At 38.0% G+C, this 24,688-nt stretch overlaps 1 protein-coding gene across 6 annotated transcripts in view; it reads left to right on the top strand.

Moving 5' to 3' along the window:
• Window positions 1-22,834, top strand: part of map7d1a (MAP7 domain containing 1a) — a 39,024-nt gene extending 16,190 nt beyond the window's left edge. For 2 of the 6 annotated variants that reach the window (XM_055047169.1, XM_055047173.1), the window contains 17 exons: window positions 1,347-1,415; window positions 1,944-1,964; window positions 5,329-5,492; window positions 5,789-5,900; window positions 7,117-7,221; window positions 8,076-8,198; window positions 8,275-8,420; window positions 9,114-9,244; window positions 9,845-10,083; window positions 11,351-11,630; window positions 12,675-12,855; window positions 13,382-13,486; window positions 17,456-17,506; window positions 17,596-17,656; window positions 19,473-19,554; window positions 19,826-20,055; window positions 22,029-22,834. In XM_055047169.1, the coding sequence (XP_054903144.1) occupies window positions 1,347-1,415; window positions 1,944-1,964; window positions 5,329-5,492; window positions 5,789-5,900; window positions 7,117-7,221; window positions 8,076-8,198; window positions 8,275-8,420; window positions 9,114-9,244; window positions 9,845-10,083; window positions 11,351-11,630; window positions 12,675-12,855; window positions 13,382-13,486; window positions 17,456-17,506; window positions 17,596-17,656; window positions 19,473-19,554; window positions 19,826-20,055; window positions 22,029-22,039 (2,111 nt within the window). In that variant the 3' untranslated portion in view covers window positions 22,040-22,834. The remainder of the gene's footprint in view (window positions 1-1,346; window positions 1,416-1,943; window positions 1,965-5,328; window positions 5,493-5,788; window positions 5,901-7,116; window positions 7,222-8,075; window positions 8,199-8,274; window positions 8,421-9,113; window positions 9,245-9,844; window positions 10,084-11,350; window positions 11,631-12,674; window positions 12,856-13,381; window positions 13,487-17,455; window positions 17,507-17,595; window positions 17,657-19,472; window positions 19,555-19,825; window positions 20,056-22,028) is intronic. The other 4 variants (XM_055047170.1, XM_055047174.1, XM_055047171.1 and 1 more) reach the window with 3 other exon arrangements.
• The last annotated feature ends 1,854 nt before the right edge of the window (window positions 22,835-24,688 follow it).

Below are 24,688 nucleotides of genomic sequence, written 5' to 3'. Positions count from 1 at the left end.
TGGAATTTTATGTGAGGATTGGTTGGAGATGCGAGTGTCCTCCTCCAGGCGTTAAATATCAAATTCAAACGTCCATTCACATGAAGCTAACATACATTTGCTGTACCTTCCTCCTCTCTTCTAGAGAGGAGACTGTCTGCTTTGCACCATTCACTGGAATTATATTTTTGTTATTATACTGTTCTCTACGTGGATTTCCTTGTGGAGACATATATTCTTGGCTTTGATTGTTGAGATGCAGAAAAACACAAATGTTGCCGCTATTTAGTAGATACTGGACAATATAAATGGAGAGTTGACTAAACTACTGGTAGGTGTTTTCTAAATGAAGCAAATGACTGACAAGTTATGTTTTTTGGCTACTTTGTACTTGTGTTTTCTTGTTTGATTATTAGTGGAGTGTTGGACTTGCAGCTGTTAATTTATGCTCTCTGTACACCATGCTTTGCAGTGTGCACAGTATATTGTATTCACATTTTCTATCATAGACCAGCATGAGTAGTGCATATTCTTGAAGTGGAAGAAAAAAGATAACCTGCTGCATTTTTCTATACAGTCCAACTTTGATCCTGTGTGAAATTTAGTCTCTGCAGTTCTCTAAAGTCCTCAAATGTTTGAGACAACATGACTGATCAAACAGCATCATAGAAACCAAGAAAAAGTCCAGACAAGCTGTGGCTGAAGTTGTGGAAGTGTTTAAACCTTGGATAAAATCTAAACAACAGCCCCGGCTTTGAACATGAAAAGATGTTTGAAAGAGTGTGGCGTAACAGCAAACCTACCAAAGCATGGTCATCCACCTGTCCTGACAGATCAGACAAGGAGACCATACTAATCAAAGAACAACCGATCTGGCCTGTTTGGATGTGCAGTTAAAGGAGGTCATTGTTTAATGGAAGGTATAAGAAGTCATGTTTTCCTTGTACAAGACGCTGCAATTATGTGGTTGAGACATTGCCCAAAAGGCTTGAAGCTGTAATTATGATAAAAGGTGGTTCCACAAAGTAATAGCTAAAAGAGTTAAGGGTGGGGCTGTAAACAAATGCATGTCACACTTTTCAAATAAAAAAAAAATAAGACCATGTATCTTTTTTTCTTCCCTCTCTAGTAATGGCACAAACCTTTGGTCTATTACACGTATTTCTTGAAGTATATTGAAATGGGCAGCTGTGATATGACAAAATGAGAAAATATACTTTAAGTAGTATGAATATTATTGCAAGCCAAAGTACATAAAGAGATTAAAAACAATTTATTTTATTAATGTTGAGTAAACTTGATGTAATTCAGGGTTGTTCCTTTCCTTCACACTGCCTTCTCTTTCTCGTTGATCGTCCTTATCTCAGATGTTACAAAGTCAGAGGAGAGACAGAAGCTTGCAAAAGAACGGCGGGAGGAAAAGGCCAGGTATCTGGGTAAGTAGGAACAATGAGTGGGCAAATATGTTTGTTCCATTTGATGAGAGCTCCCCCTTGTGTTGGCATGGAGGAAGTTCAGTTTGTTTTTCTGCACTGGTCTGGCTGCGGAAGACATGCACATGCTTCGCAGACACTTTGAGAAAATGAGAGCATGTGGAGCTTCTGCAGAAGCAGAAAATGCCAACTAAAGAATATCAACCAAGTGGGCCTTCATTCTGCATGTTTCTGCAAGCAGCATTTGCTGAGATTGCTACTTAGCTGCTCACCCGACTGCCTGTGTCTCGACCAAGTCATATGAAAAGATTCTTCACATGCATGATGGAGAAAAAAATAACTTGACAATAAAAGGACACAGATTCTCTTTAGTCATTATATCTGGAAGTTTCACATCTTTGAAAGACACAGCTCTGCTGTTTATTTAGCTAGAGTTTTACTTTTGGCTGATGCGTTTTATCACCCAGCTCCACTCAGCCTCTCACTGCTTTGCATGATTGACAGTTGCTCCTGTCTTCTTTCCTCCTGCAGAAGAGCTCAGCAAGTTGCAAGGTAAGCCACTCACCTGCGTTTCTGTGGTGGTGATGGCCTCCTTCCGCTTTCTTTCTTTCATTTTTTTTTAATCATTCAGTTTATGCACTTATGATTTTCATCTGTTTAATCTAGAGCTGGGTAATACATCAATAAATACAATTGACACTAGGGCTGCACAGTATTAAAACACCCCATGAAATTATAGTTTATTGTTAAAAATATTTCATTATGACATGGGCCACAGCATTTTCCTTAATATTTAGCAGCTTGTTCAAAAACGACTATTGTCAGATGCGGGTATTCAAGAGAGTGATCATCTAAATGGCCAAATAAGTTATTAACAAGCAGGGCTTGAATGCAAAGTCAACCAGATATTGAAAGCCATTCTTTGCAATTGAAATTCTGCTTACATTGATTGTATTTCAATATATTGTGCAGCTCCAGTCAACACCGACTACAAGAGATGGAAGGTTGGAAGACATAACGCATCAGCTTGTTCTTAAAATGTATTTGATTATTCTCAATATAGATATGTTTATATATTATGTCACAAAAAACTGTGAATTTAAATTGAACAAGCTGTTGTATATGTTGGTGATCTTGCCCAGCCCTGGGGTATTTTTTTCTTCCATTTTTAATCTAATAGTCTTTTTTTAGAAAACATTTTTGTCATCTTTTTGACATCTTGAACCTGGCTATATGTCTCTGTGAACATACTCATATTTGTTTAAAGCAATCATAAAGTGATCATTTAACCATCGTCCATATGAATGGTTTAATTTAATGCACAGAGCCTGCAGAGTAACCTGCCCTTTGTGTGAACTTTGGTCATCATCAGGTTCCAATTACAGAAGATAACATGTTAGAACCACTGATTGCCATCTTCCTTGAGAAATTGAAGGTTTTTTGAGACACTTGCAGCTTCTTTTGGCTTGTCTATGAAATTATAGTTTTAACAGCGCAGCGTAGCCAGATAGGACGTAACATTCAATTTACCCAAAAAAGAAAAAAAAGAGCTATAGCATTTGAAGTAAACATATTTAGCTGCATAACTGAATGGCTCATAGACTGTGCAGCATAAATACATAATACTGATTTGTTCTTCCGCATTGTAGGTTTCCTCCAAAACAGGTCATCATTTTACTTGCAGTAATGTGTTATCCTTGTCTAATCCGTCTTAGTGTTTGAATGTTGTAAGATGTGTTTGACACAGTTGATGCTGTGGATCAGTGTAATTGGGCGATCACAGGGGCATGCCAGATGGTATGGGTCTTATCTAATTCACTGTCAGACTGGGATAACAGAAGAACTCCAGCCAAAGCTCTTGTTGACATCGTCCGCTTAAAGGGAGGTATTGGTTCAGCCGCACAAATGATGGTGTTTCTAGTAATAAAACACAAACAAGTTTACTTGTGCTGCGCTGTTTATTCAAAATATTTTCTCCTGTGATTTTAAAATTAAGAAAAGGAATAAAAAAAGTTTAGATCAAAGAAGGCATTAAAGAATAATAGCAAATGACAAAAATAAACTAAATGAAAAATGGAAAAACAACTGAAACAAAATGAACTGATATTTTGGCTTGTATGGCAGATTTTCAATTAAATTTTATAGATGCCATCATAAATATCAAATCTAATAAAAAAATCTTTTTTACTTTATCCTGTTAATCATTTGAAAAACATAACTGACAGAGTTTCAATAAAATTGACATGCGAGTAGTTTACTTAATTCTGGTTTTTAGGTTTCTTGAGTCAAGTGGATTAATTATCTTTGACTCAGTATGCAAAAATTCTCACCCTTCCAATCACTGATATGACTAACAGCTTTATTCTTGAACTGCAGTAGGAATCAGTAATGTAATAACACAGATAAAACATTGTGTATCATTGTAATGCTTTATATAATCTGAACTAGGCGAAGCATGTAGTAGATATTAGAGTGTTCTGAGCCTTGAGGAACCTCACATTTCATTCACCCAGTTTTTTGTAATTACCATGAGGCTGAAAATCATATCAGTCTGCAAATAAAATTAACCAGAGTATCACAATACCAAACTCTTTTACAACTATGACCAGTTGAGGAACTTAGTGGCAATAAGACATTTTTCAAAATTATTTTATGTATGTTATCTTGCAAGTTGAAGTGTCTTTTGCTGTAGTTATAAATATTTAAAGTTCCAGGTCAAAGCTCCTCTCTGGCTTTTTAATGACCTTACTGTAGTCTGAATCGATGTTGATTTCTGCTAGGAAATGTGTTTACTATGCACCAGCTTGCAGTTTCAGATTTAGACATCTGTTTAAAATTTAAAGCCCCAGAATCAAAGTGGATAAATATCAATAGCACTTAGCTGCCATCAAACTAACTTCAGTTAGTGTTTGGCTGAAGACTGAAGCTAATTTGTTGCTTATCCTTTCTTCCATCCAGAATCTTTGTTTTGATGACAGCAGGAAGTCAAATTCAAATATTCAAATCAGAATTCCCTCACATTTTGTATTGATTGTCTTCATTTTAAAGTGTCCATGTTAACGAGAGTGAATGTTATTCAGTAATAAAAAGGATATCTTTAATGTTTTGGGTGGCGTTTAGGGTTTTTAGTTTTTCTGCATTCCAGATTTTCGTGAGAGGAAGAGCTGATGTCTCTTCAATATCAAGCAGCAATGAACTGATCTGCACTGCAGCAGTCATTTTCTTTGCTTCACAGTGCTGGCAAGCAGAGTCTGTGCATAACTCTGCTTTTTTGTTCCATTCTTGCATGAAAGATAAACTGTCTTTAAAACACTTCAGTTATCCATCACAGTCTTCTGTTGTTTTATATATATATATATATATTTATTTGTATTAGGACTAAGCAGCAGTGATTTTTATTTTTATTTTTATTGAGGCTTTCTCTAGCGGTTTAATAGAAAATGCTGACAGGAAAGAAGTCTTCTTAAGTCACGATTCTTAAGTCATCTATTTTCCCAACAAATGGATAATTTCCATATCAAAGTGTAGCTTTAGTGTTGCTTGAAGGGATTACCAAGATATAAAAATGTCACCTCGATGTGTTTCATTTGGCTGAACTTGCCATTATGCAGCACTCTGCCAGATGTTTTTAAAGATATAAATTTTTTGAACAAACCCAGAAACAAGTGAGTCCTACAAATTTAGAGCTTTTTAAAGCCAAACTGCAGATGTGAAAGAAACAAAGCACAACATGTAGGAAATGTCATTTTTACTGCAGGCATAAAACCCGTAGTATATTTGATTTATTAAAAAAAAGCCAAAAATCATAGTTTCACAGAGCACATATGAAACAGTTTTCCCACTAGAGAGGGGGTGAGGAACAGATAACCTTTGAGAAACTTTTCCTTCCCTAACCATGCCCTCTGTCTGATTATAGCAGCCAAAAAGAACCAGTGGCTGGAGAAGGAGGAGAAGGCGCGGCAGCTGAGGGAGCAGCAGCTGGAGGAACGGCGCAGGAAGCTCGAGGAGCAGCGTGTCAAAGCCGAGAAACGACGAGCCGCCTTGGAAGAGAGGCAGAAACAGAAACTGGAGAAGAATAAAGTATGTTTGAATGGAAATGGCAGCGATGTTTGTTTGAAGTAGCACATTTAGAAAGTGTTGCATCACCAATCTTCTAATAGTTGAGACAATAGTTCTTTGAGGAGTGAGAAGTCAAAGGTTTTTTTTTGCTGTAATGGAGCAGGAAGTGAGTCAGCTGCAGATGGAAAGATTTAGTTTTACTCAGACACATTTTAAAGTGTCTGAGTCAGACGTAGTCCTTGAATCAACTGTTCATCTGACTGACGTCCAGCAAGATAAGTTCTAACAGCTTGCATCTTTCCACGCATGTTTCTCAGGAACGCTACGAGGCAGCTATACACAGATCTACTAAGAAGACTTGGGCGGAAATCCGCCAGCAGAGAAGCTCATGGGTCGGCACGGGATCCCCAAATTCCAGCCAGAAAGAGAGTGAGTTCATGCTGCACATCTGGATCAACATTATAATTCAGTCTGGATGAGATGAAATCAATTATATAAACAACTTCCTATACAATTGTTGGAGAAATATTTAATTATTTAGACTGGCTACAAATTCTGACTGATGGTGGTTCCTCATATTACTGCTTTCCAGGGCTGTGATCTGCATCCTTATCCACATGCAGCATTTTGACAAAACAAATACTGATTCAATCCATAATGCACAAAACTTTTCTAACGTTGACCAAATAATTTTTTTATGGGGACCTAAATGTAGCATTGATAATTTTGTAAATAGAAACCTTGAAGGAGGAACATGTCACTATTTTTGAAAAGTACTGTAACTGCCAAAAATGCTAAAATGTTTTCATAAAATGAAATTGTCAACGAATATTACCTTTTTGCAAAAAGGTAATGAAAGTGGCAAAAATTCTACGTAAAAGTTAGAATTTTTACTACTTTGATATTGTTTTGCTATTAAAACAGAAACAATTATATTGGACTCATTAGCATTAGTGAATCTAAAGAGCAATCTGTTTTTTTGTTTTGTTTTGTTTTTAAGGTTGTAAAGCTTTTCCAAACTCTGCCAACATTTCCAAATCTAACATACTTCATGACTGTAAGAGATTGAAAGCTCAAATAGTTAAAACGGAGAAAGAGCTGCCTGAACGACTGGCCTGCTTGAAACCTGCTCTGTCTGGTATCCATAGATATTAACATTCTCTCTCAATGGTCGTTTCTCAGATTCCATATGCATGAACTAATTTACAAATTAGTAAAGTACATTTACTGATTCTTTTATTACAGTCAGTGTTCCTGCAGATTTATTTTATTTTTTTAACAATGATCCATTAATTTATGGCAGACTGCTGATTAATAAAATACTAGTGAAATGGTGTTAATGTTTTGTTGCTACTGTCCTCTTTGTCTCTTGAACAATTGGGTGAGTGTGTTGTACATATTGTGCTATTTAACATTGTTGTTCATGTATTTAAAACAGGTTCCTCTTGAAAATGGGACTTTGTGTCTCGGTGATCTTTACTTGTTTGAATAAAGAAGAAATGACAACAGCAAAACTAAAGGAGTTACTCCTTCAAAGAGTCAATGTGTCCTTGCAATAACTCATGACACCTCAACCGCTCCCGTCTGTTCTTCTCAACTATGTGACCTTTGTGAACATCTGTGTGGTGCTCTCTTGGCTTCTTAGGCAGATGCTCTGTCTCTGCGGTCAACCTGCCCAAACATGTGGACTCTGTTATAAACAAGCGACTTTCCAAGTCCTCAGCCACACTCTGGAACTCCCCCAGCAGAAGTAAGACTACATCTGGATCAGCCTGCGCTTGTTTAAACCTCTCCATCATTCAGCCACTGGCGACACCCACGAGTCCTTCCATCGTTGTCCCTTTTTTTTTTTTTTTTTCCTCTCAGTCGCTCCCTTTCACTGTCTGATTTCAGCACCTCTCCTGACCCTGATGGTTGACAGTTGACCCATTTCCATCCTTCAAAACCACAATTATTATTTTTGTTTTTTGACACTCCAGACTTGGGTTTTTTAAATTGTTCTGCATGCTTATATGTTTTATGGGATTTTTTTTTAACTGTCGTTTTGGTTCTTTCATTGTCTTGTGATGATCATTACATTTCTGATGGGTTTTGCACTGTCCTTATTGGTTCTTTTATGTTTTTTCTGATCATAATTAACTGGATGAGGGACATCTTTGATTATGTAATTTGCTAAAGACATCAAATTTGTGGAATTAAAAGGAAAATTATTTTTTATTGATGTTTCAAAGGTCTGTTGAGGTTTAAGAAGTGATGCGAAGGTGGGGAAACATTAGAAGCAAAATGTTTCAGTAATTTTTGTTTATTGTTCATCTTCCCAGAATGATTCCTCTTCAGTGTTCATGCAAAAAAACCCTGTCTTTCCATTTTACCTCAACAAAGAGTGATCAATAACAAACACAGTGCCTTTCAAATGATTATGTAATTACACTGATTGATTGTATAACACATCTTTTAAAGTATTTTCCATCAGAATCCTTTCATAATTGTGGGAATTATGAAAGAATTCTCTTCTTTGAATCTCTGTTGTGTTGGGTTAAGGAAAGATGTGGTTCTGAGGCTCATTTTAAACCAAACTTTATATTTTGTTTTTGTTACTTGCAGCTCGCAGCCTTGCACTGACTCCATGGGAGAGCAGTATAGTCGACCGACTCATGACGCCCACCCTGTCGTTCCTCGCACGCAGCCGCAGTGCTGCTAGTGTCCTGAGTAATGGAAAAGATGGACGTAAGTTGGGTTTCATAGAACACATGAATTCTATGAAACGTTTTATAAATTCATAAATCTCTTAACTCTCATCCAGACTCTTCTCTGTGCCCTCGTTCGGCCTCAGCCAGCCCCCTCACCCTGTGCGCCCACCAGCCACACCACCGCTGCTCTGACCGCTGGAGGGTCACATCCAGCACACCAGACATCACTCAGCGGCAGCACAGACGAAGCTCCACACCTGTAAGTTAAAAGCAGTAGGTGCATTTTACTAGACCTGATGAATAAATAATAGGTGAAATTGAAACTACCAAGAACTCTTTGTCAGGATTTTTGTTACTGAAGTGCTTTGCAAAATCGAACATCTTCACCAACTGCTTTGATGGGACTCAGATCAAGTGCTGACAAAACACAAGACGGTTTCCTATTACTTTGAACTTTATAAATTGTATGAGTAGTGTTTCAACTCCTCTAGAGGTGCCTCAGTTCTTCATGAGCAGCTGTTGAGAGGACTTTTGAGAACAAAGATCAGGTGATGTGACAGTTAGTTTTTTTGCAGCAGACAATACAGCGCCTGGTTTCCTGTGATTAACATTTTGCATGTTGTGAACCTTAAAAAGGGTTTAGATTTTTCTTTAATTAGCTGTAGAAACACTCTCATGTTTGTTTTTAGAGATGCATCTGACATAATATCCCAGAAAGTTGACAAGTGCTGAATATCTGGAGTCGAGTTTAGTCAGGGGGGCTGATGAATGTAGTTAGAAAAGCCTCGATTGTGGTGTAGATCCAGTATTTGGGATTTTTAACATACTTTGATTTAAAATGTATCCTGATCTGCAAACTGTTTTTTCTAAACTTTTCAGCTTTATTTCTAGAATAAAAAACTATATTAAGCAAAATAAATACTAATTTTGATTAAAAATCTTTTTATTTCAGATGGATAAAAACAAGAAGGAAAAAAGAGACAAAGAACGGGAGAATGAGAAGGAGAAAAAGGCCATCAGTAAAGAGAAGGTGCTGAAGAAGCGGCAATCCCTGCCCAGCATGAGACACCAACCTGACCCAAGGTATGTGATGTATTTTTAATATTCTCAACTTAAAATCTGTGGTTATGACTGTTAAAACACAATATTTCTTCACACAAAAACTTTACCTGGCTGCCAGAGTAAGACCAAAAACCAATAAGCATTCTGAGTTGGTACAATAATATGATCTTTTAAAACTTATAAAGAAACATTCAATGATGCTCTAGAATAGCTGAACCATGATGCCCTCTGGCTTGTTTCTGCTTACTGAGATTTGTGTCCGTGCTGGTCTGACCTTTCATTAACCTGCTGTCATATAACTGATGGAGTCACATGTTGACTTTCTATTTTCCCAGATCACACAAAATGTCACTTCTGTAACAGATGGATAGAGTGAAAGGGGAAAATAAATCAAATTCCTTGAGCACAAGCTTGAATGGGGAAAACATTTTAAGGACAGGAATGGTTCACTGGCAAGTGTTTGTGGGGCAGCACCCATTTATTTTGCTGTCAGACTGCAATTATTCAGAATATTTATATATATATATTTTTATCTAAACAAGCTTTTTTGTATTTTTAGTTTTCTGTCTTGCAATCATTTTCTTCATCTTTCATATTTTCCCCCTCATCTCTCTCTTCCAGTCCAAGTCCTTTATCTAGACAGCGACCAGCATCCCCGGCCACACCCAAGGGCAGAAATACCTCTCCAAGCCCTGCTGCCTCCCCAAAGCCCTCATCAACCCGTGGTACCCCAGCCACTCCTAAAGCCCGGCCAAAACGAGCCAGCACCCCGGCCAGGATAGACCACCGGACTGCTTCCCCTGCTCCACTGGAGAGAGTGAAGGAGCCCCGCAGGCCCACCACTCCAGAGAGACGGAGGAGTGAGTAAAACTAAAGCTGGAAAAATGCTGCTTTTCTTAAGTTAGTGTTTCATTATGTGCTTCTCTAACTAGAGCCTCTATGAATTAAATGTTTATTGGGAGTGATAGCTGGAAGTAGACAAAAGCATGGATACAAATGGATTTGATTTTTTTTCACAGTGAAGTGTGAACTGGAGTGAAATGTTTCAGACTATATTATTGCAGTGCAGGCCCATCTCAATAAATAAAATAATAAAAAGTACTTGCATTTCAGTAACTCAATATAGTTGTGTCAAGCTGCAGTTCATATCTTATAAATCTCCATTGAGCTCTAGAAAGGACTTGGCTTCAGATTTCTGTAATAACTGCAGTTATACCTGTCACTTGTTCATCTTTTCTGCCAAACCTTTTCCTTCCACTCAACTTTTCATTTGTAGGCTTGAGAGCTCTTCTTTAACAAGTCTGTGTGGTTATTGTTAAATAACCACAGAGAATATGGTTATTTAACACATTAAGTCTTTAAAACGACTTAATGTGAAGTCAGTTATTGTCCCCAAGCTTTTATATGCTCTATAACAAGATTTTTTAAATTTACACCAATAAACACATGAAACATGCGACTCTTTGTGCAGTGAAACTGAGTTTCAATTTTTAAGCAGAACGACTGAAATAGATTAACCTCTTAATGAAATTCTGAATATTGAGAGGAATTAGTCTTTTACTTTAACTACTTTTGTCCAGCTTAGCTACATCTTAGTATAATTCACCACTAACATTCCTATGGTATATCCGCTAAGCTAGTTTTTAAGCTGATGTTGATGTTGTTGGATAGTTTTCTCAGAAGAAAGCATTTGGGTCTGGGAGTGGCATCCCACCAAGCATTTTAATTTAGTATATCAGACATGAAGAAGTATAGAAAAAATTTGCAGAAATACATTTAATGTGTTAATGCACACATTAACAGATTAAATTTATTTAAATAATTGCCCTAAACGTTCTTCTCTTCTGTCTCGATATGTGTCTATATCTCGAAAGAACAATAGGATAAATGTAAAATGTCTGTGTAATGTTTTTAATAAGCAATAAGTAACAACAACCATCTGTCATATGTGACAGATGGTTGTCAGATATGACTAACTGTGCTGATTAACTTGACCAGTTAGTCAATTTTTATGCTCAAATTCTTAGTATTTTTATTTTATTTTTTTTTAAGAAAAAGTAGCTGAAAATATCCAAATATTCCACAATTAAAACTGTTGCTTCTCATTTTAATATACTTGTGTTTCAGGTTCTCCTGTGGCTCCTGCCATCATAGTTTCTTCTGCTGCTTCCACGCCTCAAACTCCAAGCATCCCCAGTCTCGCTTCCACTCCTTCCCAGCCTGAGCCAGTGGCTTCGACCCCGTCTGCACGTGCTGTGTCGCCTTCACCTTCTCCATCAGCCAAGCCCTTGGCTGGCACCAACGACCCTGAGGAGGCGGCCCGCATCTTGACAGAAAAACGCCGCCAGGCCCGGGAGCAGAGAGAGAGGGAGGAGCAAGAGCGGCGTGAACAAGAGGAGAAAGAGAGGTCAGTCGGTCTGCGGAGAGTAGATGTGCAAATGGAAAGGTCTTGATTTGATTTATAGAATGGTAGTAAGCCTTTACTTTTTTTTTAAATGGATTTGACACATCTGTCAAATATGTACTTTCAAATGAACTGCAACCAAATTGCCTTTAGAAGACACATTCCACCTGTGTGGTATTTATTGTCAGTATAACCCTGCAAAAACACAAAATCTTACCAAGTATTCTTGGTGTAACTTTTAGTGCAAATATCTTAGTACACTTTAAAATAGAACACAACTAACTTACAAGTAACTCTTCAGCAACACACATGAGCTTGTTTTAAGTAACAATTTCCTAAATGTTCATTAAAAAGTATCGGTTCCACTGGCAGATTATTTCCCTTATAACAAGTGTTTTTTTTCCATGTCACAAGTAAAATAATCTGCTAATAGAGTTAGTTCTTCTTCAGCAATATTATTAAGTGATTGACTTGACACATGCTTCTGCATCTTGCTGAAAAATTACTTGTAAGAGCTTTGATACTTGCACTAGAAACCATACCAAAAATACTTTGATAGGCACTTCAAAAACACAATATCTTACAGCCATATACTCCCCAAGTGTGACCTTTTAGAAAACTGTAAAGAAGACAATGTTGAAACAGTAAGATAAGCTGTCCTGTTTTCTTTTTGCTACATGCAATATAAAGTAGAATTTGCACTAATCAGATAAGGCATAAAAACTTTTTGATTTATGTGCAAGACTAATAAACCAGAAACACTGCAAATCACTCTGAACACAGCGTCCTCGCAATGACATATGGTAGAGGGAGCATCAGGATGTGGGGGATGTTTTTATTGCAGCAGGAACGGAAAAGACTACAACATAATTTAGTTGAAAATATATTTGTGTTAGGACACCCCTGTCAAATTACAGACCTAAGGTCATGTAGCTCTAAAACTGATTTAAAATTTCCATGTGGATCAATCAGAGTTGTGATCAAACACATTTAAGAGTGAAAGTCCTCATGTAATTTTAAGTCCTATTTTGTCCTCGTGTGATCCAGGGTCTTGAGAGAGGAGCGAATAGCAAGAGAGGCAGAGGAGAGACAGCGCAGGGAAGAGGAGGCGAGAGCCATGGCCGAGGAGCAGCGGAGGAGGGATGAAGAGAAGCGGCTGCAGGAGGAGAAGGAGGCTGAGGAGAGAGCCAAGGCTGAGCAGGAGGAGAGCCTGCGCTTGCAGAAACAGGTTATTTGGATAAACTGTTTAGAACAACACAGCTGGAGTGTGTGTTGTTTCTGTGGATGAAACTAGAGAGGAAGTGTGTTCAGCTAGAAACAAACTGAAATCAGCTATAAAAAACACTTCTCAACTGATTTTATATTTTGTAGACACATAACATGATTCTACTGTGGTGTCATGAGCCCAAACACTTTACTGCCCTCTTGTGGTCATTCCCAAATATGTTTTTCTGGCCAAACATGATCCAGCATTCAAGCACAGAGCCCATTGTTTTGATAATTTCTCTCTTTCTTTTTTTTTTTTTTTTACTGTATTGTCTTCTTGAGGACAGGAAAAGTCCAAAAAGAATCTTTTTTTTTTTTTTTGTACAGGAAACTATCCCGTTTGTGGTTGTAAACAGTAACAGCAGGGAACAACCACACCCTTGTTACGTTAAGAAAAAAAAACCATGTTTTCTTGGCTGCAGTGTTTTTCCCCCCTTCATTTGCCTGCAAAGAAGTTGTGGTTGGATTTTCATGTGTTTGTGTTTCAGAAAGAAGAGGCTGAGGCTAGAGCTAGGGAGGAGGCGGAGAAGCAGCGTCTCGAAAGGGAGAAACACTTCCAGAAGGAGGAGCAGGAGAGACTGGAGAGGAAAAAGGTAGGGCTGTACTTCTGCTTTCCCACTGCTGTTCTCTCCACTGGATTGTAACTCGAGTTCTAACAAGATATTCACCATTATGGGTTTAAAAGGAAGCATGCATCCAAATCCATTATTCATTGAAACAAAAGATACTACAAGTTAAGAAACAAATTAGCTGATGCAAAATCTTCTTTACTCCCCCATGAGAGGTGCAATAATATTCTGGGTTATGTTCGCTCTGAGGCCTGGCCTCTGACACAACAAAAATCAGGCTGGAAAGCAGAGTCCCTGAAACCAATACGAATGATGTTTTTGGCTTATCCTGGAGGGGCTGTCTGCATACCATGATTTAATAGACCTTGGCGTGCCTGTATGTTTTAGAGTGCGTGTCTATATATAAGTCCTAATATTGGCAGGCTAGCTGCCCCAATCTTATCTGAGTGGATTTGTGAAGATATTTTCACATGTATAATGATACTTCTGTGACCTTTATGTTCATGTTCAGCAGCCCTGGGTCAGCCGTAAGATCAGAGGGAGGACAGAATGGTAACTAAAGTGAAACACTTGGGGAGAACGACCACAAACTTCCTCTTTTAACAGTGTATTTTTTGGGGGGTTGTTTCTGCTGCAGTACAAAACAGCTCATAGGAAAATATGGGTATAAATCATGAAGTTAAAGATGTTTTCAAACCTGTTCACATATCTAAAAATGCATGGCGTGCATTTTTATTCAACCCCAGTGTAGCAAACTGCCTTTCAAAAAGCACCAATTTACTTTAAAGAGCCCACCTGTGTGCAATACAGCCCCACTTCTGATCCAACAAGTTTTTAGTGAACATAAGTGATCAAACAGCCTCTTGAAGAACAAAGGAACACACCAGAACAGTCATAAATAAAGCAGATTGTGTTTCCAGCTTTAAAGATTGTACTGGACTCTTTTCATTTAAACTTAAAAATGTAGAAGATATGGCACAACTTCAAACCTATGTAGATGCCAAAATTGAAAAGCTGGCAAAGCAAACCATTAATTAAACCAACCATGAGCCCCATGGCGGTTTTGAAAAGCTGCAGAGATCTATAACTAAGGAAGGAGAATGTGTTGACATGTTGACTATTAGTGATTCACTCTAATGTTGCTTTTAGTCAAGAGTGCCAAGAGAGGAGCAGTTTTAGGGAAAAAAAGTATAAGAATCTTTCTTATAACTTTCAACATGCCATATAGGAAGCACATTCAACATGTGAAATAACTCAAATTCTTTTAAAATGCGACAACATACAACATACATCAACCACAGAAGGAGAGATGTACTGTATTAGATTATAGCTACAAATGCTGATTTTGACCTGTAGTCCCCAAAACATACAGTAATATTAAAACCACATGTAACTATACAAAACATGAGGATAAAGAAAAAATAAACACATTGTTCAGTCCACAATGAGGGCAATAAAAAAACAAAACAGGGTAAGGATCAACAGTTATATGGCTCTCTGGTCAAGGAAAAACATAATTTTAGTCCCATTGAGACAGCAAATGGTCAGATTTGTGTGGATAAGATCCAACACTGATCATTACCCTAAACATTGAATAGAATAAAGGATCAATCAAGTGACCTTAATGTCCGCATTTATGATCCGAGTATAGAAGCGTGACATATCCCATCCATGTTCAAACCTGGAGAAACCCCTTGGATGAGAACAGTAAAGTCTTCAAGAAACAGAAATCCGATCTTGTTTTTAACATATCCGAATATTTCCGTTGAAAGCAAGAGTGTGTTTTTTTTAAATTTAATTTATTTTTCATCTGACTCGTTTTATTTGGTGTTAATAGTTCCTCCTCCATTATCTCAAAAGAGCTTTGTAAGCATGCTGCCTCTTCCCCAGCAGGCATAGTTCTGCCAGGCTTCACTAAATCAGCAGGACTGAGCCCACAGGAACATCTCGTCCTCCACAAAAAAAAATGCTGTCTTTATCCGCTCTGTTTAGACCGGCTTCATAAAGCACACAGGTGGCTCGAAGTACCAGTGGGGTTCACACGGCAGCATCAGCAACTTACTAGGACAACAGAAATCTAGAGTGTGGAAGCACGTTTTGCAGCTAAACTAGATACCAAAGCTATGAGTGTCTGAGCTGTGTGTGAAATAATCCCGGATCTTAAAAATGACTCTCTTTTATGAGCGGCAGCTGCGGTTATGGTGTAACCGCGTCAGATGAAGATCAGATCTCGTGTCTAACTTCAGTGCATATATGTATGTGAAAAGCAGACGGGTTTAGTTTTTATTAAAGCACAGCCACACCATCACCTCCCTGCTCACTTGTGCAAAATTTAACCAATACTTGTTTGATTTTTTGCTACAAAAAAAAAGTACAAAACAAAAAAAAAAGAAATATGACATAGAAAGAATAAATAGAAAATGAAGCATGAGACTGAAATTGTAAATTAAACAGTCTGAAGCTCTGATTGACTGAGTTTTTGCAGACGATTCCCGTCAAGTTTTCAACCAAGTAGTAACCATCATCAGAATCTGTGTATTTGCACAAAACCCTGAAAGAAAAATGCTTAACGGTAATTTCTTTTTTTAAACAAGAAAAGCAACAATTTTGCCTCTACTGAAGTAACATTACTTTGACTGTCATAAAATTAGACATAGAAAATGTTACTTTGGTGCCTAACTGTGATTGTAGAAAACACAGTTTACTTGCTTTCAGGCTGTTTTTGTCCCATGTTGTCATTCTGTTCACAGTGTAGCAGCCATGTAAGTTCCTTAAAGCTGAAAAGCAAAATTACTCATGTGTTGCTCCTGCTGAAATAACATCATATTGACTATTCTAAAATTAGCTATAAGTGTTACTTTGATGCCTCGCTTTAAATGTAGAACACACAAAGTTTACTAGCTTTCAAGCTGTTTTGTACCATGCTGTCATTCTTCTGGTCAGAGTGTGGCAGCCAGTTTTATGTTTCCTTTAAAGCAGAAGAAGCAACAATTATTCTTGTTTTGCTCCTGCTGAAGTAACATCATGTTGACTATTCTAAAGTTAACCATAAAAACATTTGCTTTGATGCGTAAGCATAAATGCAAAATAAACACAAAGTTTGTAGCATTTTGTCACTCTTCTGTTCAGAGTGAAGCGGCCAATACTGTAATAATTTTTGACATTTTAAATGTCAAACAAGCATAACCAGCATTCAAAATAAAATATTTGACAATGCAGTTACTGTATCAAAAAAAAACATATTTAGGACTGCATTCGGAAAGAAGCTGTTAGTGCAGTTTCCTGTTATGATGAATGGCAAATTTTTTATTTTTATTATTTGTTGCCCTATTTCTCGATTTGTAATATTTTAGAATTGCACTACTGTTGAGAGTGAACAGTGGTCGTGTATGTGTGATATTTTTATAATGTTCAAAAACTTTTACCATTTGACAAGCTAAAGCAATTTTTGGTCTTATCATATTTAAAATGACACTACATATTTTTATCAGTTTGCAACAGAGATTGGCATCAAAAAAGGCTGGTTTAAAGAAAGAGTGAAAGAGTTTCACAGTAAAAACCGTGATGGGTGATACTCTTTGTTTCCATGCCGTGATTGTCTGAAAGTTTCACTACCAGACTTACTTCCAAACAGCTGAATTTGCCCTTTTGTTTTTTTTTAAGCTAAGGAAATGTGTAAGCACTTTGTTTCAACCAGTTGACCAGCCAGAAAAAAACGAAACTTATCACCGAGCCGTCTTATCAGAATGACAGAAAATCTTTGCTAGTGTTGATTATTAACTGACACTTACCTAGATTAGACTATTCATAGAACTGAGACTGGTATCCCGGCTAAACATGGACAACTATTTTTATACTGTCATGCATTGCTGCAAAATACAGCTATGCATTACAAAACGTTAAAGTACAGAATATTCTGCAAATTAAAAAAATGGATCAAAATAAAAAAAATTTCCCTGAGTTTATTCCTTCTGGGTTTTTTTTTTTTGTCAGCGTCTGGAAGAGATCATGAAGAGGACACGCAAGACTGATGGAGGTGAAAAGGTAGATTTAAACTTTCACTTTTTTACTAAAACAAGAAGCAAAACCCTTACTGTCCAGTAAGTGAGCAAGTTCCTCTTCCCCCTTTACAGAAAGAGACTAAATCTGCTACAGTCGCTTTCTCCAATGACTTGCAGGGAGAGACCAGCAAAGGTAAGCAGAACATTGAATTGGATTCCTCTGACTTCTGAGGACGGTCATTAATCAATTAAAATAAAACATTGTTTCCCCATCAACCTTTAATTTGCTGAAAATGACCCTTTTGGACTTAACTTGAAGACAAAGTGAAAATTAAATTGAAGACTTTGGAATGGTTTTCAGAGTCCACTAAAAGATGTTTACGACCTCATTTAATAAACTGTAATAAAAAGTTCTCTTGACTCATCTTGTTGCACGTTAACTGATTTTATTTATTAAGCAGTGCCCTTGAACAAATGTTCCATTCCAATTTGTGCAGAACTAAACAAAAGCACAAATATCTACTGCATCTTCACTCCATCCTCCCCTATGAGTCGGATTCACCGTGAAGCTTGTCGTATTAAAGGGTTTTTAGATGATATCTCTGCCTCATATCCTGTGCAGCTGCAGTCGGGCTTGTTTTACCCGGCACAATGGGACCATGTGTGCTCACTGCTTGTTGAATCCCTTAGCCTGAGGGATGGGAGTAAGAGTGGGCTAATGGCAACAACCTGCCGCAGTTTTATACCCATTTTTTATACATGACACTTTTGTGTCAACCCGTATCTAAAGGGGGGGGACAAAAAATGTGTTCTTAATAAATGTTATCTGTAAGTATTATCAGCAGATTCTGTTATGTAACAATTGAGTTGGAGGCGGTGAGTTCTCAGAGAAAGGCTGCTGGATCCAGTTTTGTCTGAATGAGGAAATCGTTAGCCAGGAGCTGATGTGGTTGGAGGTCTGGCAAACTGGGATCCGGTTTAATCAAGGTCTGCTGGTGCTTTGTATTAGCCACAACCAAATGCTTAAGAAGCTCAGATTGGGGGGTCCCTGAGTCCTTACTAAAGATGCCTGAACAAAATTAAACCTTTCATGATCTACTTATGTTTATAATAGTATTTGTTCTGAATTTTTAAAGTTAAAGTAAATTAGAATACCATTGAGTATAGTTCAGAAATTAAAACATTTTAATTCATATCAGCATATTAGATTCATGTTATATTTCAAGATATTGAATTCATTTTGATACTGATAGAAAAAAAATTCTGTTTTTCAATTAATCAAAATATTACAACAGACTAATAAAAAAGATTTTAAAAACAAAAATGGAATGTTATGGCCTACACACAATCATTTGTAAGACAGCTCATTCTACAGCTATCCAATAGACTGCTATAAAAGGTTGTGACTAAAAACATGACCGGTGAGGTGCACCAATCCCTCAACTTTCCATATTGATGGAATTGACCGGCACTTTCCATATTGATGGAAAGTTGAGCAGAAGGAAAAAGTGTGGTGGGAAAAAGCTGTACCAGGTGTGGGATGAGGCTGGTGTCCAGGTTTTTACTGAACCTAATGTAGAAATGGTGAAGGCTGCTAAAGCTTCCTGGACTTCCTGAACCCTTCTGCAGAACCACAGGCTGATTCTTTACTTATCTGATATATTAATAAAATTTCTTGAAACACAGATTGCCCTTTTTCATAAACTGTTAGCCATAATCATCTGAATTACTGGAAATAAATACTTGAAATATATATTTCAACTTGTGTAGATGTATCTTTATGGTGGAAATGTCTGATGTACTATAAAATCATTTGTAAAATATTTACTGCCAGTTATTTACTATTTTGCTTCTGTAACATGTAGGAAAACAATGTACACAGTCTCAAAACATTGTGTAAAAGAAGCAGCACAGCTTAAAATGAACCTAAAATCTGTTGTTTTATGTTGAACTTCAGTAGAAAATGTGGGTCAGCTGTAACCACTACTATTTACTTTGTGTCACTTTAGTATCTGCTGACAATCAGGCAAAACTGGAGGAGAGCCTGCCCAACAACAAGACAGAGAATGGACAGAGTAACCTCAAAGAAAGGTGAGGCTCAATTCTTTTTGCTTACAAAGCACCAAGCGTGGCGCGAAGCTTGCCAGGAAACAAAGGTGGAACATAACAACCGAACACTTGTAGGAAATTTGTTGGTTTTATTGGTAAGCAGAAAGGCACAAGGATCAGGCTGTCAGTAAACAGTGTTAATAGTTGAAGAATTAATCGATTTCCTCATTTTCTTCAGCAACAGCAAAATGACTCACTCTGATCTGAGTCATGTTGGCCAACTGAGCTGTTCTCCATGTTTCCCTCTCTGTAGCCTCTCAGTGGTTAATGGGCTCCAGCCGGTGAGGCATGAAAACGGTCTGTCCTCTAAAGGAGACGCTGGCCACTTCGAAGACTTCATCCACCTCACAAACCAGGACAACACGTCCAATGGAGCCCGGGACAACTCCGAGACCGGCACGTCCGCTGAGCCCATCCTCGCTTTTGAAAGCGAGGAGTCCTTCATGAAGAAAACAGGCCCCATGAAGCCGCAGCACGTTGCAGGTACACAGTTTGGAAAACGTTTTATGACACAGAGAAAAACTGGAAACAAAAGTATGCAAAAATGAACAATTTTATTAATTGGTGCCACTTTGGAAAGAAAAATCAACTTGCGAGTGATGATGTGGAACAGCAACTCCTTCACTGCTCATCAGTGGCAGCAGTCTCCATTATATAAATGTTTGGCCTCTAAAATCAGGATTTAGTAGAATTAGCTCCCTCTTTCTACAGGATATTTTATGTAACGTAGAATTCAATTGTTCTAGAAAACCCATTGCTCCTTGGTTGACGTGTATTAGAAGTAGACAAAGCATGCTTTGTCTTTAAATATGGGTGAACTGTCCCTGCAATGAAGCTGCTCTCAATCTAACATGCAGTTCATCACCCCAGTGAAAGCGAGAAGCCCCCCGAGAAAAGGAAGGTGCGGCACGAAGAGTTCACTTACACTAAAAAAAGGTGGAGATGAGATATGGAAGCAGTGCTGAAGGAAAAGTCTAAGGGAAGCGGGGGTATCTTTATCCTGTTGACAGCTTTTATTCACCAGCTCGACTGACTCGGACATGGGCCGAGAGAGGAATTCCAGAAGCAACGAGGAGCCCCAATCCACAAGTGCTGCGCCACCGGGGGTTAGAAACACGACTCCGCAGCAATTAAGCACCGTGCAATGCTGCGGTCGTTTCCCTCCCAGATGCAACGTCAGCAGCCTCCCGCCCCCCATATCTGCTGGATTTTAACTCTCACCTGTTGCCATAGTACAAGCCAGAAATCATAATTCGTTAGCCAGGAAAATGGATCATGACTTTCTTTGGCATCGTCTCGATCTGTTCCCTTTCTCTCATTCTCAGTCCTGCTCATCTCTTTCTGTTAACTCCGTCATAAAACCTAAACATATTTGGCTTCTTGTCTTCACTCGTAAATCTGGATATGTGAGATGACTATCTTAGCAGGACTAATACACCAGGCTGATCTAAAGTCACAATGTAACGTCACATGAGGGCAGTTTATATTCAGACCTGAACTTAAGGTGAAGGTTTAAATCTGACCTGATCTTGACCCCACGTCTTAAATATCTCTAAAACAATGTGCCCTGCATTTCACATCTTAGCTGCTTTTCTCTGCAATGTGTTTTAAGTTTGGAGTCTTGCTGCCTCTTCATTTGATCCTTGTAAACAAGACGGTAAAGATTTATTGGGAACCTGCCCCCTGCGGCATGGTTCGCATCCTTTTGCAGTTAGTATTGTCAACGGGTCAGAGGTTTGTGCACCACATCGTTACCCTGTTCAGTGATACCAACCAGTTTTTGGCAACGGATTCAAATCTCTTTTCTGTTAATGTGATGATAAAAAGTTGCATCTTAATGAACTTAAGTATCATCGAAAAATACAATCGTTGATTTTAGTAGGTTGAAAAGTGAAACATATTCACTAGACGTATAGTTGAAGATCTCAAGTACCTATTTGTATTCCTTTTAAAGAGTTAGGAGAAGATTCACAAGCTGCAGCTGAAGTTGGTGAAAAAATGTTGGATTCCTTATAAAATTACTCCAGAGACCATCTTGACTTGGATAAAATCCTTAAAATCCTTTTGAAGTTGTGGCTATCTGTGATGATTCTCCACTTGTTTCCTACATTTTCCTTCCACTTACCTTTCCACTAAAATGCTTTGATACAACTCACCTCAACTTGAGCCGACTGTAACATAACCTTTCTGAAATAAAAAAAATATATCTATATTTTGCTTACTTTTGAAATATTCTAAATTAAACTATATTAAGAGTTTTAGTTGTACTCCACAATCCTGAAATATAAGACATAAAGGCTTGAAATATGTCACTATGTGCTGAATCTTAATGAGTTTCACATTTGAATTGAATAATTGAAACTAGCTTTCCCATGACATCCTATTTTTTTGATACATCTGGTATTTACCGAATAGCTTTTTAATTTTTAAACTTTCCTTCTGTTCCTCTCTTCCAGAGGTCCTGTGACTTCCCCCCGTTGGAGTGATCATGTCGCCTTAGATTGTCCTGAACCCTGCCAACGCTCGCACAGCGAGCCCTGTGACCTGTGCCAATCATAAATCTTCATCCAGCTTTCAAACTGGATGAAGTTTGACCACAGATGATAGCCCATCAGGGGAACAAACATGACACGGGATGAAGCATCGCATGATGCATCAGATCTTCATGCCACATATTCAGGCCTCTTCAACACTCAGCATCATACTTCCAGCTGACTAATTATTTTACAGAATAATGTTTTATTTGTTCTCTAGATATTTAACTGAAAGAAGTATATGAAGGACTGGCCATGTCTTTGTGAATATTGTACATGAACTTTGTGTCAGAGGAAGGAGGAACCACAGAATTTTAAAGCTCTACAAAAGGGAGTCTCATCAGAACCCAGCTGTTCTGCAGCCTGGTTTGTATAAAGCTACATGTAACAGTTTTGTAAAGTTAAATAGAAAAACATTTTCAAGTGCAAGCTAATGAGAAACTGCTTCTCACTGTCTATTAGCTTTGAATGATTGTATGCAAACCCTGGATGTATTAATGAAGTATCCGTCTCTGTTGCTGTAAAACAAAGTTGTTTTCCTACAGGAGGAGTTTCTCCTGCTGTAGTTTTTTGCCCTCCCACACTTGTTCAAGCATGACAGTTTTCTCTCATTTGCATTGAGATTCACTGAACTTGTAGGTGTTTTTGAAAAGCTGTAAACGCTCCGATTTTGCTGTGTTGTAAGGTCAGTGGGAGTATCCAAAGTCTTAATAAAGACAGGCAGCCTACTTTGGAGTCTCATCTTTCTTTTCTGCTATTTTTCTGGCTAGCTATTAAATTTACAACAAAAATAAAATAAGCCCTCATCTGCATCCAAAAAGGATCCTAAACTCCATCCAATTATCTTTTACTTGGGCAGCAGAGAAGTCTAGATTTCACCCTCCCCAACCACTTGGACCTGACAGGGGATTGAAGGAAGCCAGATAATAAAGACCATGTGGAAAAAAAAAATCGAATGCTGCTAAGCTTAAAATTTGAAAAATGTGCTGCGAAGGAACCCAGAAGTTTAATATGCCAATCTGATTCTGAGAGGACAAACGGAAAACCGAAGATTCAGTGTTTTATGACTAAATAAAACATTTAGTCAAAAATTGTTTTTTTTTAGTCTTAAATTTTGTGATAAACATAGGCATAACATATTCCACCTATGTCATTACCTTGTCATTAAAAGACTGGTCAGCTGTTCAGCAGACAGTCCACACTGAATTGAAATACTCCAGGAAGCCCTGTAGCCTGTGCAACTTTTTCTGTCAAGCTTTTTTCCTCCCATTCAACTTTTCCTTAATGATTCAAAACAGCACTCTGAACAGCCATTAAGTTTGTGAATGACCTTTTGTGGCTTATTCTCCACTTTTGCAGACTAACGTAACATTTCCATATTTGTAAGATTGGTTTTAGGTGTGGAAAACCGATCCACCTAAAACCCGATGGTTTTAGGTGGATTCTCAAATGTTCTGAGACAAAAACATTTGAGTAAGACTAGCCTCATTACTGTCCCAGCCAAGATCCAAGCTAATTTGAGTTTAAACTATAAGGTTAGGTTAAGTTTTAAGACTTGTAATTACAAAATACTGTAACGAATTATCCCAAATTAAGGACTAGATCTCAAACGGGGCATGAGATTAAACAGTTTTCCGTTTTCCCCATTTAGATATTTTTTATGTCGGAAAAACTGGAGTTTCTCTACACAGTTTGTAAATAAGGGAGATTGATGTCTGATGAATAACGATCTCAACGGGGTTGGTGGCCTGGAAAGTTTGAGCTTTATTGTAAATGCTTTTGATGCCTAAGGGATCAGTTGCGTGAATATACTGAAATTGAGCAATTTGGAAAACAAGCTGACATTGATCATGTGTTACAAATTTGTCAGAGGTTTTAGTGTACTTTGGTCTATTTCCGTTTAGTGAGTAGTTTGCATTTGAAGTGTTACCACTTGGATTCATTGTGGAGGAATCTTGCCTACCACACAAAACCAAATGCTGTTAAACTTCATGAACATTGTAAGTGCATTGGCTCAGCTGTTCATTTCACTTTGGGCCTTCTTTTTCAAAATCTTCACGGGGGGGAATGTGACGCTGCGGCTCTGCCCTTCCCATTCCACTTTATTTTTGTGGCCACCGGCAAGCCTGGCACGAAGCTGGCTGCCTGCTGCACAGCTGACGACATAATTTATGTTCCTTCATGCAATCACGAACAGATCCCACACTGATAATCATGTAGAACTCGCGTGATTTGAATGCCTTAAAGTGGCTGTGAAATATCACCATGGTGTTGCCCACTCGAAAGAGGACCAAAGCTTGTTCACAGTTTGTGGTGAGATGATGTTGCCTTAACTCCTTGTTCGATGCCTTGCTAAAATATTCATATCTCTGGGACATTTTCCAAGTCAAAAACATCACATTACTGGGATTTGAGTTCATAGACAAACACAAAGTGGTGCACAATATGTGGTTTTAAGAGGCCTGAATAACTAAAAATTCGGAAACTATGGCATTTATTTCTTTTTGGCGCCCCAGGAGAACACTTTGTAGATCCACATGAAAAGTGTAAGTTTGTTGGTTTACATCATTGCTCTATACAAA

Source organism: Poeciliopsis prolifica, unplaced genomic scaffold (genome assembly GCF_027474105.1).
Source record: "Poeciliopsis prolifica strain line A6 unplaced genomic scaffold, Auburn_PproV2 SCAFFOLD025, whole genome shotgun sequence".
NCBI lineage: Eukaryota > Metazoa > Chordata > Actinopteri > Cyprinodontiformes > Poeciliidae > Poeciliopsis > Poeciliopsis prolifica.
This window is presented reverse-complemented; position numbering and strand designations above follow the sequence as displayed.